The sequence below is a fragment of the Danaus plexippus genome, chromosome 11 (genome assembly GCF_018135715.1).
Source record: "Danaus plexippus chromosome 11, MEX_DaPlex, whole genome shotgun sequence".
Taxonomy (NCBI): domain Eukaryota; kingdom Metazoa; phylum Arthropoda; class Insecta; order Lepidoptera; family Nymphalidae; genus Danaus; species Danaus plexippus.
The window spans coordinates 1,898,380-1,917,623 of NC_083544.1; the positions used below are offsets into that span (position 1 = coordinate 1,898,380).

At 31.3% G+C, this 19,244-nt stretch overlaps 1 protein-coding gene across 1 annotated transcript; it reads left to right on the forward strand.

Moving 5' to 3' along the window:
• The first annotated feature begins 4,157 nt into the window (after positions 1 to 4,157).
• On the forward strand, positions 4,158 to 19,123 carry LOC116765993 (uncharacterized). The gene is made up of 2 exons (XM_032655647.2): positions 4,158 to 4,260; positions 17,089 to 19,123. The coding sequence occupies exons 1-2, from the start codon at positions 4,258 to 4,260 to the stop codon at positions 18,700 to 18,702; spliced, it is 1,617 nt and encodes a 538-aa protein (XP_032511538.2). The 5' UTR covers positions 4,158 to 4,257; the 3' UTR covers positions 18,703 to 19,123.
• Positions 19,124 to 19,244: the final 121 nt, after the last annotated feature.

Here is a 19,244-nt window from a genome sequence, read left to right on the forward strand (position 1 = left end):
TTTTCATACCATGTCTTTTTATAATTTAAATTTAATTGTTATCTCGACATTGATATTATATATCAATATAAAAAAAATATGTCAGTTGAAGTAGTGAAAGACTAATGATTTTTTATCAATAGAACACTTGAAATAAAGTTTCGGGAGATAGTAAAAGAGGAAGTCGTATAAGATTAAAACTGTCAGATAATATAGTCTAAGAGCCCGTGATCTATAGAGCTTCGTTATTTCATAAATGCTGAAAGTTTGATAAGAAGTTGAGAATTGTTGGTTTAGTAAAAGTTTTATAAACTACAAACTTAATAACTATTAATAATTTGTTTATGGTGCATTCGTTTGTAGTTAATTTATATAACTATGTTGAAGATTTTTTAGTTTCTGTGTGGTGATAATAAAAATAAATACCGGATTCACATATATAACTTAATTATATAAAAAATACACTCCGCAGAATTGTATTGTTTTATAATATATATTATTTGTTACTAACATTAGTCATTCTTAAATCCGATATGTCAAGAACACTTAAAATTACTCCGTATTTATAATCTTTTACGTACGCTTGTTGAATATTTAAGTTATTTCTTTTCAAGTAACAAAAATATATATCTAACAGTTATAAAATTGTGAAAGAGTATATATATATATAATGTGTGTGGTTACAAACCACCATAGATTCATTATCATCAGATATCTCCTGAAACATGCATGTTTTGCCAGGAACATTTTGAAGATTGGTAAAGCCCTTCAAAATGTACAGGACATTTTTAATAATATACTATTCCACTTTGTCAAATTACTTGTCTGTTAAGACTAACTTATAAAGTTAAAATCATGTTTTATATGTTATAAAAATTAAATAATCTCCGTAATTTTGTTGGCACGCTAATGTTTTGGGTCCTCTAACATCTTTACCTTCGTCCAAAGATGTTATTGATGACATACCAAAAAGTGAGAATCATAAATTCATATAATATATGAGAAATATATGCATATAATGAAAAATTTTGTGGAGCAAGGACAATATATAATATCTATGTAATGTGATCTATTCAAACGAAGTGACCAATTTGATTTAAATAAAATTTTGGTTGTAAGCTTATCAAATAAAACTAATATTCTCGGATTTACGACGCCTTTTTTTTATTATTTCAGCTTCATACTTCTTAAGTTTCAGTTAGTTTGCAGCAACTGAGAACGTCTCATAAGTTATTTGTTGCAAAATTATATATAGTTTGTATTATTAAGACTGCTGTTAAAATTTAATACCATTATTTATATTAACATGAAATATTTTATTACTTGTATCTGATTTTGAATTTTCATATATTTTATATTTTTTTTTGTATACAAAATTAAATGTTTATTTTTTTTCTTTGTCAATAAAACAGCACGTATTAATGATTATGTATTAAAATACAACTATTATTATAATTTAATATATACATACATATTTTAATAAATCGCTTGTCATGGACATTCTTTTCTTACTCATTTTAAACTTAGGATTCCTCCTTAAGACTGTTATTTTTATATTCTATTCATTTTAAAGGACCTTAATTCTAATAACTTATATATTAATATTTGAGAGTCCATAGAATGTTCCAAATTCTCTTAAATTTTAATTATTAAAATTAATTTCATATAAACATATTGATTAAATTCTTTGTTAATTTTTAACATTCATATTACCAGCTCAATTGTTTTAGGGGAAGTTATTGATATAGCTATTAAACAAAGTGAATGGTTCGTGAAAAATGTTACGGAACCCTCCGTCACAACCAATTAATTTACACCGTATCAATGTTAACAAGATGTTCAGTTATGTAACATTGGCACAAAACAATTCAAGACGATTTATATATAATATAAAGACGTCTCTATTATAATAACAAATATGTTCTCATAGTCTTCGTGTTTATGAGAAACCTCTTATTTTTTTAATGAAAAATTATTATATCCTTGTAATATAAGAATTAAAAATGAAGATTGTTTGATACGGTTTAACTGTTATTTATTTATTTTTTATTAACAAAATGTATATATATATATATATATATATATATATATATATATATATACATATATATACATATATGTATGTATATATATATATACTAATATATATATATATATATTAGTTTGATACGTGAATTGCAATCGTGTAAATAAATATAACGTTGCATGATTTTGAGAATATTTTCGTTAAAATGAAAAACTACTACATATATAGAGTATTTAAGAATAACCAAATGTACAAAGTTATATTCAACTTAAATATTTTTCTCATTCGTAACGAGGTCTCGTCAGTATGTAATTTGATAAATTGATTAAACTTGTCTTGAGTTCCTTCCTAAGCGTTCGTTCGTAATGCAGCCTCCACACGGTGCGCATATCAGGCCATATTAAGTTATAAATAATGACATAGATTGCTTGGATTTGAGTCGTAGCTTGTAAAAAAAAAAAAAAAATTAAAAATACATCTTTTATCCGACATGCCTCATGTAATTATCGATATGATGATTACGAAATATCACTTGGGATAAAGGTCATTGTCGTATAAAAAACAACGGTTGAACTGAATCGTTTTAATTTATATATTTGAATATAAAAAGTATCGGAGTTGGTGTGTGTTTTATAAAGGACTTTTGTTATAACAATCTCATAAACTTAATTTAATTAACATTTTCGTCTGCACATAACATTTATTAATCATAATGTTTTTAATAATTCGTCTGTTACGACTTTAATTAAGTTATAATTGGCGGACACAATTTATTTGCGAATTAATTCTGACATTTTCTTGATAATGAAAGCTGTGGTTGTTTTAGAATTATTATAGGAATAAAATTATAAAGTTCGATGTTTGTTACTTTTTGTTTGTTGTTTTGTTTTTATTATTTAATTTAAGTTTTTCTTTACGTAGGTAAAAGACGAGTTGATATTCAAATAGTGTTTCGATATGGGCTTGAGCAAAAACTTATAATAGTATGTAAAGATTAATTTATTTAAATCTGTAGTTTAGTTAAATTTTTTACACTTAATTTCAGTTTTGATATGAGATAAACGTTCTACATTTAACGCTTTACCTTATTTTATCAGTCGAGGTTTATGATGGTAGCACTAGTTCTCTATAAAATGGCTCAACCTGACCTGTCATTAATTAGATATCTATTACATAATATCTAATACATATAATAAAATCGATCACGGGGTCAATTCTGTACATTGAAAATAAATGTGAATAAATCTCTATAGGGGTATTCCTAGAAAACAGATGCCGAAAATATGATTTTTGAAATTTTTGTCTATTTGTCTGTCTGTCTATTGTACACTTATAACTGGAAGGATTTCAATAAATTTTTTATGGGTGTTGCTTGTCACCTGATGCAACATTTAGGGTACCTTTTACCGCGGGAAAATGTCTCATTCGCGTAGGAATATTTATGATTACTTTGAACCAATATTATTTAAAGTTACTTCCATTGAACACTTAATGGGTTTAATAATGGCATGTTGTATTTAATTAAAGTTCTACTTTCCGAGACAGACCATGAGTTGTGTCGCTGTAGATCTGCTTACGCCCTTACGCCCTGTTCTTCTCATGGACAGTCATATGCAGCTTTATGTCGAGTGAGCAATGCACGAAGCCTGTTTATATTCCCTGAAACTGCTAATACGATTTCTAACATTGTTTATGAGGAAATTTTGTAGTAAGGTACTTTTCTACGCGAACAAAGTCGCGGCCACAGCTAGTAAACAGTAAAAAGAGTTGTTAAAACCAAAATTACCAAAGCACTATTAAGATGGAAATGCAATGCTTATTTACGAATATTTCGAGAACAAAAAAAAAACTAGTATATTCAATGCTAATAACAAATATTATCTCAAGCGAATCTAAAATCTTATATGAGCAGGATTTAACTTGAATCCGCGAACAACAAAAACTACATCTGAGAAACAATATTCATTTTATCGTGACGACATCTCAAATTTCGTTGGATAAACCATCTCAGAGTCTCATCCATGAAACAGTTCAGTAAAGGTCGCACCCGTCACTCTTAATTGTAATAAAATTAAACACAACATTTACTAGAAAACCAAAAGGTTTGAAATTTTTAGCAGAAGGTAATATAAGTGTTGTTTCTTTGCTATATTCGGCACCGCTATATATGTTAGCGGTGATGAGCGAGCCAGTCATACGTGCCAGCGCTCGCGTGGCGTATAGTGAGTTAAGTTAGTGCGACACCTCGCGAAATGGTGAGCTTTTTTTGTGCTTTCTTAGTGCTTGGTGTATTACCGTGACGTGATTATATTGTAATCATTTTTAACGTGAATGGATTGATTTTTGATTTGATGGCTTCACCTTTTATTATATCGAAAAAATATCGATTATTAAAAGAGAAATAGAAAATGGAAAGCATCTTGAAAATGATGTTTAAAATCAAAAATTAAAAAAACTATTTTTTCTTATATAACTACATTTTTATATATATAACTACATTTTTATATACTGTGGTAAAAAAAAATGTGTCATTTAGCTGTTGTATTTGTATAACTCTATATTAATACTAAAATTAATATTTGCTATGCTTTTATTTAACTAAAGAATAGCATTTAATTCAAGCTAGTTAAGCTTCGTAAGGTAATTATTAAAATCCATGCACTTATCCGCACTCACGTCCCTAACCTGTGCCCTCTAGAGTCAACATCTGAGCTGGGGTCAACAAATTATCCCTCTCTCAGCAAATATTTCAATACAAATTCTATTAGATTGACATACAATACTACTCGAGTTTACGCCCACGTGTATCATTAAGATGTCTATGTCACAGCAATATATAATATCAATTTTGTCTTGCATATTAAAGCGTAGGATAGCTACAGTTTATTCAATAAAATTTGTCAGCATGATACTTAGCTTAGATTTGTTTGATTTGATAACACCGGGATACTAAACGTTTTAAAGCTAATTTCTTATGTAATGCCACGCAGAGCCCTTTCAACTAAGCCTTGGTAAACGACATTTATTTGCAAGCAGTGACGCGATTCAAATCGACTCACTCTAGCGGTCGTCTTGACGTAACCTAACGCAAAGAAATATTTGCTTTTGTCTATATTGAGAACTGTTTTGGGCTAGTTTAAAATATTTATGTTAGGAAATAAGTTATTTAGAAAATAAGTTTCACTTACAATTGTAACATCGCCGTATTGGTTTAAAAAAAAATACAAACGAATAATAATACTAATTAGTTATAGATAAAAAATATAGGGTTAATGCATATTATATGTGTATATACTTTTGTCGTATAAAATGTTACGTTTGAAAATATAAATTATTCGATTTCAAATCTTAACTTAATAAATCGTAAGTAGTTAAACTATTACGCGAGTCTTGTCCTTTGACATTAGCTTATTTAAATATAACGAATGGGAAAGTAGTTTCGGAGTTACGTCATTTGAAGGGACGAGATAAACAAACACCAGTCAAGCATGCATAAAATTTTCTTATCAATGATATGCATGACTTTGTCTAGTTTATCGATTACTTGATTACTCTGTTGCGTATTTGTTGAAACACAAACTATCGTACATCTGAGGGAGCCGGCTTGGCGCATTATTAATGTTTATTTGTATTTAAATTATTTATATTGATATAATTACTATCGGAGAATATGTTTAGTTAAATTATTACTAAGTAGCTTAATTTTATTGATTGTTTCATAAAAGATGGTAGTTTTATTGGGCATGTTTTCGTTATATTTGAATTATTTAGTGTTATATAAAACATACGATGAGTATTTTTTCATTATTTAATGGTTTTAAAAAATATATTAATTATTCTTCCTAAAAAAAAAAACGTGTATCAATCGATATCATTTACAATTCACGTCGAGCTTTTATTCCCAAAATGGCATAAGCCGTTACGTTACGCCAATTCAACTTCACTTCAATTTCAACTTCACTTTCTGTTACATAATAATTCCTTAATAATATATCCGAAGTTATTGTAATGCTTTTTAAAGGTACAACCGCTTGTAAAGTGTTAAATCGAATTATGAATTTGTTCAGATTTTCTCTCTTTTTTTTAAATAATATATAAACATGATGTTAAAGGTCATCACGATTGAGGTTGTCGTTCTTTTAAAAATTGGAAAATTATTCGTTATGTGTAATGAGGTTGTAAAGAAAGGGAGAAATTATTCCTTGTATAATCATTAATGTTCATTAATGTTTATATTTTAATACAGCTGTCTAAGTTATTAAAAATGTTTTTTTTTTTAAATTGTAACTACTTTATATATTTGCTATATTTAATAGCGAATAATTGTGTGAATAAAGGAACTTATATGTTGTGATGAATTGTCAAAAGTCATTTGTTTAATTTTTAATTGAATTATGGGATAAAATTTTACATCATTTAAAAACCGCTCCATTGAATTGTTACTCATTCTGAGCTCACTACCTTCAGGTACAAAAAATCACGTTGAAAAAAGTTTCTCTTTAAACAATTTGGTGAGAAATAAATTTTCAGGGTTTAATTTAGCACTTAATTAAAAGACAATTCTTTTTGACAAAAATAAAAATCAGGTTCTTTTGTTTGCAAACTTATCATACAACATTCAGAACGTGATCCTAAATTATAAAATAAGTAGTATTAAAAACAATATTATTAATTATTTCTTTTGGATTTTGTAAAATCGAAAATAGCATACGAATATAAATTATCGGTCATAAATAATGATCAACATAACGCAAGATCAATTTAATCAATTAAGTCACTGTAATTAGATATCTGTTGTTTTAAACAAAACTATTGTTGTCTAAGAAATTTATCGTAACGGTCAGTTTCGTATTCGCCGAGGTTTCTTGCTTCGAAATATTAATATAATTACGCATAAACAATGTTATCATCCTGAAATTTATTAAATATTATACTAATTTCTTTATTACATACATATTTAAAGTATAACAAACGTTCCTTGATAGTTCCGTATCAACAAATCAATATTAAAGGAGATAAAAATTACATCTATTCAAACTTTAAAACAAATTTCACTAAATAGCATGTAAAGTAGTATTATTTTTGAGTGACAGCGCATTGGTATAAAGTAAAAATACGTTGCACTAAGAGATTAAATAGAAAAATAATAAAAAAATCATCACGCATCGAGACCGAGCAATAAAAACAAACAAGTAATGAAATGTTTAACTTAAGACGTCTCAGTTATGAATCCCGGAGTTCAAGAATTTAAAATCTAAAGCCTCGCTATAACGAAATACTCTTATTTTACAATGACGCAATTCAAGGAAAGGTTAGGGATAATGATTCTGCCAATTATGTGTACACAATAAAGAATATCAAAATAAATTATTGGGGCAATTGTCAATTTATCGAGTACGGAATCGATTGATTGCGGCAATAAAACGTCGTTGTTTTTTCATCGAATAAAATTATTATGTTTTGAAATTTAAATAATATTTTGTTTATATAAATATTCAGGTCTTATAATAATGATTCATAATATTTATATTATATTTTAGTGAGAGAATGCGCTCGTAAATGTCAATCAAATGTACGAGTGACCTTTAGTGACCGTTGTTGGCAAATTTTATGTTGCATCTTCATTACATCGCATGTTTTGTGACGGACGGGTGATGGATCATTGGGAGGAGGCTAACTGTAGTGGATCGATTAGTAAGTCGGTCAACAGTCTACTTTTTAGGGTTCCGTACGCAAAGGTTAAATCGGCACCCTATATCTAACTGCACTGTCCGTCTGTTATTAGCCTGTATCTCATGAACCTTGATAGTAAGACCGTTGAAGCTTTACAGATGATGCATTTTTGTTATCGCTATAACAACCAACGTGATTTTCTCATTTTTATGATTATACGGAACTCTACGCCTTGCGATTTCATCTCGCGTGGCTGGGTTTTTAGACGATATGTAAATGATATTTATATAGTCTATGTATGAATTATCTTAAATTGTTTTATGACTAATCTCAATTAGCAATTTAAAATAAAAACATAAATAACTGAAATATTAACAGACGTTATAATAATTGTTATTGCAACCACTTCATTACGATTTTCCATTTGATTTATAACTAATACAGTTATAGACAAAGTCAGAACGTGAAAATATTACGCGGTTCCCAGTAAGATAAGTATTAGTATTTACTTTGAGAAAGTTGCCTTGAAGCAAGTTATGATGAAACACGTAAATGATTTACCGACAACCTTTCAATCCGAAAAATTCGTAACTCATATTACAGAATCTGATGGTCAATTTATTTGCTTATATATATATGTATATATATATATATATATATATATATATAGCACCATTTCGTTTCTGATTTGTAAAGAACAAACACATATATATATCAAATAAAATTCAGGAAATAAAACATTAGAAAAACGCGATATTTATAAAGGTATGTATTTTTTTTGTCAAATAATGATAGTAGTTGTAAAAATTAAAATAAAATGTTGCTACTTAATATGATTGGTTATCAAATGGTTTATAAAAATACGAAAAGTGTTGGGTAATATTGAGTTAATTACGTGTCACCAGCGGAGTCAATATAACTAAGCGATTGAGCCGTTATAATGGATAGAAATTTTTTATTTTTTCGAAAAAAAGACAAATACGATAATTTTTGTTAAAAATATACATTTCTTTCCTTTAAACTATTAGCATATATGTAGTTAAATGTTAACAAAATAACTATTTTTATGAAAATAGTTCGGTACAATGAAACACGCTAAACAACGCTATACAATATTTCAATAATTCTTGATTGGAATATTTTTCAACTGAATAGAGTTTTGTTTGTTTGCGAAACAATAACCAAGATTCAATTCATTCAGTATTATCTATGGATCGGACGATCAGGCATCAAAAAGCTCATTTATAATGGACAATATGTTGCAACATTAGCTGCTCTATTGTTTACTGTTATTAATAGACCCATTCAAAGTCACGACATCTATATCCACACTACATGTAAGCAATGTTAAAATTAGTACGGATAACTTAAAGTTTTCGCTTTAATTTTTTTGGACACTATAGTATCAACAGGTCTATGAATGAAAAACGACGAACTGTCAGTGTATAGTGTAGTTCAATCATAATTACTTCGTCTAAGGATACTGAAATTGTAATTACCTTCTATGCATTTTTTTCTTGAAATAAATGTCAAGTTTATTAGCGATATATTTTCATCAAATATACAACAAAGAAAAGTGTAATAAACGCTAAAATGCGTTAACATTTATTTTTTTCTCCATAAATGTTGACTTAACTTAGTGCCATAAGCTTGACGCTTCTTATGTGGATGTGTGTCTGTTTGTGGCATCGCATCTCGAAACAAGATCGACCGATTTCAATACAATTTTTTTTATTTGAAAGCTATTATTTTAACGCTGGTTCTCAGCTGTTCGGTCGATATCCATCCAGCAGTGTGAGAGTAACAGCTCCTTCTAAAATTTTGTGTGCATCTTTTGGCTATGATTACTCGATTAAGTGTTCCAGGCTTGCCAAAATGGTAGTTAAGGGAAGTTGTTTTTCAATTTAACAAGATTAAAAAATGTATTATTATTATAAACTAAAGATACCTAGCATTAATTTGTTTTTTTTTTACATCAACTCTACATTTTATTTGGATAAAAAGGTATGACGCCCGTTCTAAAGCAATATTATTAACCAATAAAAATCATGTAAACCAAATATTATATACAAAATTACACCTTGAATATACGAGATGTTTTATATAAACATAACTCTGTCTAACTTGCTGGCATCTATGAAGACATCGCTGAACAAAAATGATAATTATAAGTTGTCAGCCATCGACACACCGCTGATCGTTGGTGGCTTTGGAGCCAGAGATATGAGCGTAATATACTATGTTTATCACACGCCGCAAGTACAAAGGACTCATTAAGGAATCCCGCACAAATAATCATTTAATTTCAAATGAGTTTCATATCACATGGATTGCGAAGGCTGCAATTTATAGTGCATTTAAATCAAACAATTCAACAGGCATTAGACGAGGAGGTTGTATATGTAAATATAAATATTAATAATTATATACCTATGTAACCTCATTTTAATACAAAATATGTTTTATATAAACACTGTGGTTGATGATTGTGTGTTTATTTTAAAATTATATGTTAAAGGTGTTAATGATTCGAGGTAATGACTGTGAGTCAAACAAAATTGAGATCTATTGTTCAACAGAAGTAATTACATATAAGCTATCATCTACAGCTATAAAGGAGCATATTATTATACAAAAATGATCGAAATTATCATATTATTTCAACTTTATTTCTCCATACTATAAAGCCAATATAAAATTTCAAACTATGTGGGTACACACTTCTCGTTGATGTCTTTTATATGAAGTATATTGCTGTCGCTTTAGGGAATCTTAATATTTGTAAATTCATAATAAATACCGGACTCGTATTATATATGGTACTTTTTATTTTGCAACACAATCTCATTAACCAAAAATGTATGCATAAAGCTTTTTGCTTGTTACTTCTGTAAATTCCTTATATCAGTGACCAGTATAGATTGAGCCCTTCCATATATGACACGACATAATAATTAGAGGTCAAGCTTCCACGTTCACGCAAGGCCCTTACGATTAACATTGCGCCACTAACCACGTTAACCTTGACTCTTAGAGAGCAGAAAAGAGAAATGTCAACTAATCTTTAATATGAAAAAAAAAATACATTTGAACCATGGAATCGCATTGAAAATATTACAATATTTCTAAATTAACATCAGTAATAAAGAAAAATACTATTAAATTTTATATATTAAAAATATATATATAAAGCCTTGTGTGATCATAATTAGTTGATAAATGATCATCACAGAAATCAACTTCCTCTTAACGTAAGCCGTATAATTCAATTAATAAATTATTAAGGTACGGACAATCGCTCAATCATGATGTCGCATTAGTTGTATTCGGATTTAATGTTTATCTATTTCCCAATAAGGTGCGAATGAGCCTTGGACAGGGCGTCCCGCGGTTACGAAACATTAGTCAAAACATTTCTTTATAAACAAAATAAATACGCAAGGTACGTAATCTACATAAATAAATAAATTTGGAGCGCCGGTTTGTGATGAAATAGCTGTGTTGGTTTGTTCCCTCTAATCTCCGAAACAGCTGGACCGATTTTGACGTGACTTTCACTGGCACGTAGCTGTTATTATAGGAAGTGATTATGTGTACATCGAATTAACGAATTTTTTTTTTAATTTTTAACCCATATAAACAATTTAAAATAATAAATTTTCTCGTCTACGACGTCAGGAGAATATTCGTTTTGTTATTACTTAAACTAATGGAATCAAACAGTTAAATTTAAGACTGTTACATGACTCGGGACACGGGCTGTATTCAATAATAGACTATTCGTAGTATCTATAGTCCGTAAGATAAAATCATACATTATTTCGTAAATCAAAACCAGGATTTCCGTGCTTTTGAATCAAACACTATGCAATTAAACTTAACAGCTCTTAACACCAAACACAAAAATATCTTATTAAAATGCATAAATTCATAGATTTCAATGTCAACGCCCATTCAATGTCAGCAAAACACAAATACATACACGCGACTCTCGTCCTTAACAGTGGGCGATAATGTCGGGTTTCGTGTGAATCGATAAATGTTGACATAACATCGTCTCGAATTATGCCAAAGGTTAACATCTGTGAATCCTTGTGAAGCAAAAAATAGTTTCAAAATAATGAACTAACTAACTGATCAAATATTATTATAAAAATCGAATAATACTATGAGATACATGTGTATATATGTTGCAATAAAAATTCCTTTCTCGTGATGACTTCGACTATTGGAACAGGATTTTCCCTAAAATGGTAAATTCCGGTCCGTCGGCTATTCTTTTGGTTTTCTGTACAGATATTTCACAGCTGGTATTATTTTATTATTCTCAGCTGTGTATTCGTACAAACAAAATAATGTTTAACAAATTATGTTGTCAATGAGGAAGAAGTAAAATATATGGGAGTAGAATATAATATATTTTAGCTTATAAACGTTTTGATATAAGAAAAAAAAACTTATGTCTTATCGTACGTCGACCATCGTATATTTTGTACGTTTATAGAGATGAGATTCAATTAATTATGTAAACGCGAGCCGGACCTCTCGGGGCCTGTATTTTTAATGCCAACGAGTCCACTTGACCGTGCCGACATACAATTTTACCACACAATACACATACGCGTAAAGAACATATACAACTTTCTAGCTGTAAAATGTAAAAAATTCAAAGTTAATGTTTAATATGTATTTAAAAAAAAAAAGCTCTGCAAAACTGTCATGTTCATTATAATTACGATATACAATCAACATTATCTAGGACACGCTTAAATAAGCGATTTAGACGCTTTATAAAAACACGAAGTATGGAACTCAAGGACGGCCTATACCTATTATTAGTGTCAGATTAAGTAGGCATTATATTGTAATTCATGTGTCAGGATCATTAAGGAATTTGCGACCTCCCGTCTCAGTAACAACATAACTAACATCGCTGAACTGTAGACATAAACAATAAAATATATTTTTTATGTTTTAATTTTCCTAAATACAGACAGTTTAAAGGTTTTTTATTCGTAAATTATCGAATTAAAAGCATTGTTGAAAATTCAAATTCAGGATTGGAAAAACGTCAAGTGTTGGTGCATATATATATAATATAAAATCCGTTTGTTTTACAGAATGAATTCTTATTCAACGACCCACTGACACTATAGGTATAATATTCGTTAGCAATTGCTTGGACTTCATTGTGTCTTTAAATTATTGATGTACCGTTGTTTAACATATTTCTTTACGTAATATATATCTGAGATATAATGAAGAACATTAGGAGAGATCTCGAGATTGATTTAAAACTATTTAATAATCTCAATGAATGTTCGTCTTTTCAAATACAAGAGATGTATATTTTTATCACATAAACTCCTAAAACATCAACCGAGATTCAAACAAGATAAGTTCTTGTTGGACAGAGGTCGAGAGGTCAAGGCCAGATATTTTTTTTTAAACGACACCGTGGTTTTTAAAGAATTTAAATATTTATAGCATTCAAGGTAATTTAATTTAGTTATATTTAAAATTAACTATTTCCAACTGGCAAACAAACGATAGCTTCGGTTAACATGAGATGTGCTGATAAGGTATTATTTATTTCTTAAAAAAACACGTTTTCCGTGTGTATTATAGTTAGACGGAAGCTGTTATTTTCTCCTAATACGTATCTTGCAATGTAAATGACACTTGTCCTCAGCTTCAAGCATCCGTTCTTCGTTCTGAACACACACATTCAACTATTTTCATTACAAGATTACTGTACAATATAAATTGTAGATTAAAAATAAACTTTAATTATAAGTAAAAGTTGATGTTGCATAAAAATATCATGTTATTAGAATGACAATTAGTGTTAGGTCGATATATGTAACCAACAGAACTGTCGTCTTATGTCAATATGGTTTCATGAGACAACATTTGACGGTAAATTAATTGAATTTGTCAGTTCCTTTGTCATATAAAGCCGGATCTATTTTAACTTATGTTTATACTTGTTATAACAAAGAAAGTGAGAAATAGTACAATCTATCTTATATTCCGTCAGAAGGAACAAGTATTTATACCTAAGTTATTGCCAGCCTAAAGCATTCTCTATTCATACATGATGTATTGTTTTTCATACGTTTAATGAGAGCCTCTGTTTATGTGGCTAATTTAGGGATTTATTCTGATATTTGAAAACCCTTAAACTTTCGCAATAGGAACCAATACTATAACAAAGCCAGTCTGTTATCAGTTATAGCCAAAGTCTTCTTAAATATAAATTTTATAACTTCATGTTTATTTCTATTTAGTATTTACGTCCTAATGATGGTCAGTTACTGCTCAACTCAACAACTAGACATATATCCCATTGTTTAAATTTAACAGAGCTAAATTGACAGGCGTTTGTCTGAATTTAAAGGTTGCTTGGAGACGTACCATGATTGACTACAAGAGCCAAAAATGTTAAGGATATAATAATATCTTACTTCAATATATTGATACATTATAAAATAAGAGAAAATTGTCATCGCTGCGACCTCATTATGAGTTTAACTGATGACTGGACGCAGACACATATTTTAAAATCAAATTGAAAGGTATTAACGGCCTTTTTAATTTCCAATCAATCGTATGAAATCATCGCGACACTTGCAAGAACGTGTTGTAATCTTGGTGATACGACGCATTCCCAGATGTTAATGCAGCCATTATTCTGCCGCGTTGACGTGGCAGGAAAATATAGCTGTGTAATTAATTAAAAAACCCTTATCCACAGCATGTTAAGTTGACTATCAATCAAATCAGTAAAATTTTGGCCATGAAAATTACATGAAGTAGTCCGAAAGATCTTTGCATTTCTACTAAGAACATAAACGAAAGTTCAAAACAAAAAGTTTCGACAACCAACACATGTCAATTGATTTGTCTAAGGTATTATATAATGGCTGTCGTGTCGTAAGCAGGTCAGGTTCATTTGCAAAATTCAATACTTTGTGAAAACCGCCTCAGTTATTTGATGTTTAGACTTAACATTATGGTTTTAAAATAAAACAGCGGCCTTGGCTCATATCGCAATGTGGTTTAGTGTCTTTATTTGGTTTAACTAATGAGCTACTGTGCACTCAGTGAGATTTCAAATACATTGCAGTATTTTGCTAAATAAACATGTATTTATATATATACATATTTACATATATTATTTAGTTTTTGAGCGACTGGCTCAGCTCATGGCAGGGCTCGTATACGGATGGCGTGTGAGACTTGTCGGGGTTTGTCGGGGATTTGTCAGGGATTTGTCGGGAGATTTGTCAGGGTGATAGCTTTCTTTATATAGAGTTAAATAAGCGGAGACTGCGATATCAATATCTCCGACTCTTAAGCTAACATCCTGATCTACAATATACTACACTATCTACTATTTAATTGCTAGCTATTATTATTGTTTTAAGTTTATATAAGCCTGAATTAAATCCTAATTACAAGAAATATAGAATAAAAGTTACAAAAGAACATACATTTATATAATTATAATCAATTACATATAAAGACATTGCACCGGCTTATGTAAATTATAGTGTTTATATCCTGGTGTCGTTTGCATGATAGGATGCGAATACCTCATTGTCATTTGCATCTTAATTAGTGCATTTTATTTCCATCCTACGCTCACAACGCCTTGTAATGAACGAGATTTATTGCCTTGTTTGTTGTCCATTGTCTGCGTAATGCTGTCTTTTATCTTTACGCTTAATTTATATCAATCGAAGTTCTTTTTTTTCTTAGGTAACACTCTTCATTTACTATTGTCTATGGTATTAATTAAAAAGTCGTGGTGGCCTGGAGGTTAAAAGCCCGCCTCTCATACGTCAGGGCGCGGGTTTGAAACCTGGCAAGTACCAATGTGATCTTTTCCGAATCATACGTACTTTATAAGAGTATTTAGACACCACTGACGGACGGTGAAGGAAAACATATGAGGATACCTGGTCTTATAATTTCAAATTTTAAGATTGAAATCGCCACCGGTCTTGAGCAAGCGTGGTGATAAATGCTCTAACCTTCTCCATGTGAGAAGAGTCCTTCGCTCGGCAGTGGACTCCTATAGGCTGCTGATGATGATGATGATTATGATGATGATATTAATTTTCTATTGTTTATTACTTTTATGCTGTAACTCTTATTATAGCAAGAATATTATACACACCTATGTCTGTTTGGATAAATGAATATATTGATTTATTAGTTATCTATTACTACTTGAAAGTGGTAGATGGGTTATAACATATTTCGTGATTTCTTGTGGTTGCCACAAAAATATAACAGGCTTCATCTTGAAGCTAATGCCCAGTTCAGACGGACAAAAGCGCAAGCAAATGGCGGTTTAATAAGCTATGATAGAAATTTCATTATTAAATCTTATGACTCTTTAACATGTTATATGTCGAAAAATGCCAAGAGAGTGATGTAGTCATTGCGTGACTGGAATTAATTTCCAACGCTTGGTTTTTAATGTGACTTTTACATGAAAATGAAAGATACGTTCACATTGAATTATTACCGTCAATCAATTGTTTGTGAGAAAAAATATTATGAACATTACCTAACTAAAGAGCCTTATTAAACACTTTATTGCCCTCGGCTATATTGGTAAAGGTTTTTAAATAATTTTTAATGTTAAGTGCTAAGTGCCTGATAAATTTAATTAGCATTTTTACATATTTAAGGTTTTTATTTCGGTTAAATTTTACAAGCGTGACTTTTTTACTGAATTTTTTTTTATAACCTTTCGTTTTCTATTTTTTTGTATACGAAGTTAGAACATTTGATAACTCTTATGTGACTTTAAATTATACTTAAAACAAGCGATGTTAAAAAAAAGTTACACGATATTCCTGGGTGTGGAACTTTTATTGAAAGGCTCGTTCCTCATTTTATCACTTAAAGTAGTTTATGCTGACGATTTCGTTGGCATTTTGTTGATTCCGCATTGTGTTTTAAGAGAAATAATTAATGTATATACCTATAAGATTTTGTAACACAAACGTATATCTTATAAGTATGAATCGTAAGTGTGGTAACTATCTATAGCCCGTGAAGATACATTTGTCATGCTCTGTTGCTTAGAACACTGCACAGAATTTTTAATAATTAATATTTTAAATTTTACTCTCATGTCTGCGCGACATCTATGACAATCTTCATGACAATTCGTTTTATACATTTTTTATTCAATTGTTTCAATCTTTCTTATATATTATATTATCAAAAAAAAACATTTGACATAACAAATCTTATAAATATCCATTATACAAAATAGATGCCGTATTTTATTACCGTATCGTCTTAAAGACAAGTTTTCTGCTACCAGAAAATGGGCATACCAATTGTTTTTTTTTATTATTAATAAATATTTAATTTATTTGTTACAGAGGCTGTCACTGCACATTGCGGTGGTGCTATTGTCGGTTTACCAGACATGTAAGGCAGCAATTCCGAATCCTAGCCAGAGTTATGCGGTTTTTGGATCACCTATTAATGCTGACCTAAATGAAGATGGTTATTTCTACCCGAAACCAAAAATACCTTTTCCGCCACCACCTCCGCCACCGCCAGTAACTCGACCACCGCCACCGCCGGTAACTCGGCCTCCGCCACCGCCGGTAACTCGGCCTCCGCCACCGCCGGTAACTCGGCCACCGCCACCGCCGGTAACTCGGCCACCGCCACCGCCGGTAACTCGGCCTCCGCCACCGCCGGTAACACGGCCACCGCCACCGCCGGTAACTCGGCCACCGCCACCGCCAGTAACTCGGCCACCGCCACCTCCAGTAACTTCGGATGATGGTTATTTCTATGACAGACCTAAAATTCCATTCCCACCACCCCCACCCCCAACTCCTAAAAGGCCTCCTCCTCCTCCACGAACTCCACCACCACCTCCATCAACACTTCCACCACCTCCGAGAACACCGTCACCTCCCCCAAGGACACCACCACCAAGGACTCCACCACCAAGGACTAATCCTCCTCCAACGCTTAGTACAGGATATTACTATAGTACTCCTCGGATACCGTTTCCTCCACCAACACGACCTACCAGACCCCCGCCAACAAGGATTCCAACGACATCACCCCCACCTTCTACTTATTTACCTCCTTCAACCACAAGAAGACCGCCACCAAGCAGGCCCTCTACGTACTTACCTCCATCAACGAGGCCACAACCCTCAACAAGGCTTCCACCTCCTCCTTCTCCGACAACCAGGAGACCACCGCCACCACCACCACCAGCATCAACAACCAGAAGACCGCCCCCACCACCACCACCACCACCAACAACAAGGAGGCCTCCTCCACAACCAACGACCAGACAACCTACTTACTCTACGATATCAGATATTACTAGAACTACAGGCTATGATTATCCGAAACCAAATGTGACTTTCACATTCCCTACAAGATCACCAACGACATATTTGCCTCCAACCACAAGGCCTATAGTTACATATCTTCCTCCTTCAACAACGAGGAGACCGAGACCACCTACCAGTTCCTCACCGCCACCTACCAGACCTACTTTCTCAACATACCTACCACCTTCATCCACACAGAAACCATCCCCCCCACCCACTAGACCCACTTTCCCAACCTACTTACCACCTTCTACAACTCTAAGACCCTCACCACCACCAACAACAAGACCAACGCTGCCACCAACAACACGACCGACGCTGCCACCTACAACGAGGCCAAGTCCACCACCAACTCCAAGACCAACTCGACCACCAACCACAAGGCCAAGTCCACCACCGAGTTACTCAACATTGTTGCCGGAATTTAAAACCACGGGATATGATTACCCAAAACCAAGTGTAACGTTTACGATACCAACCTCAGCCAGGCCTACTCTTCCTCCACGACCATCAACTTATCTTCCACCAAGGCCAACACAGCCACCGACGACCCGGAGACCTACACGACCACCATTTGTACCTGACCAAGGATACTTCTACGATAAACCTTTAGTACCTTTTGTGTTCTAATCTAGTTTAAAAATTTTACTAAGATGCCATAATTACTTTAATTGTGATACCAAACTGAGAGTCTAGACAATTAGGATCTTTTTTTGTGAATTAAGTCGTGACTTTTTTTTTTGGATGAAGATAGATATTTATATGATATAAATGTAAAGTTATTTAAAATTTTTAAGACAGTTTGAATTTAAATAAATGAGGTTTTAAGCGATCATTATATAATATAACTTATATTTTATGTGATATTGCTAATGACTAAAACATAGATGTATCCTGCTTATATGTAATACATAATTGTGTCATATTTATACGAATTATATATATAAATGATTAATACTCAAAAATCTTGAATATGGAATCGACACTGCCTTAACTAATTCTATTTTAAGATTAAAAAGATATTTTTTTTAATAAAAAATTATAATATTTTTTTTTATTTTTTTAAATGCATTCTTTATCTGAATTACTAAGTTTATAAAGGAGAAAAAAAATTACCTTTAATAAATAATGAACTTAGGGGCAATCGACCCACAGAAGTTGCCAATGTTATC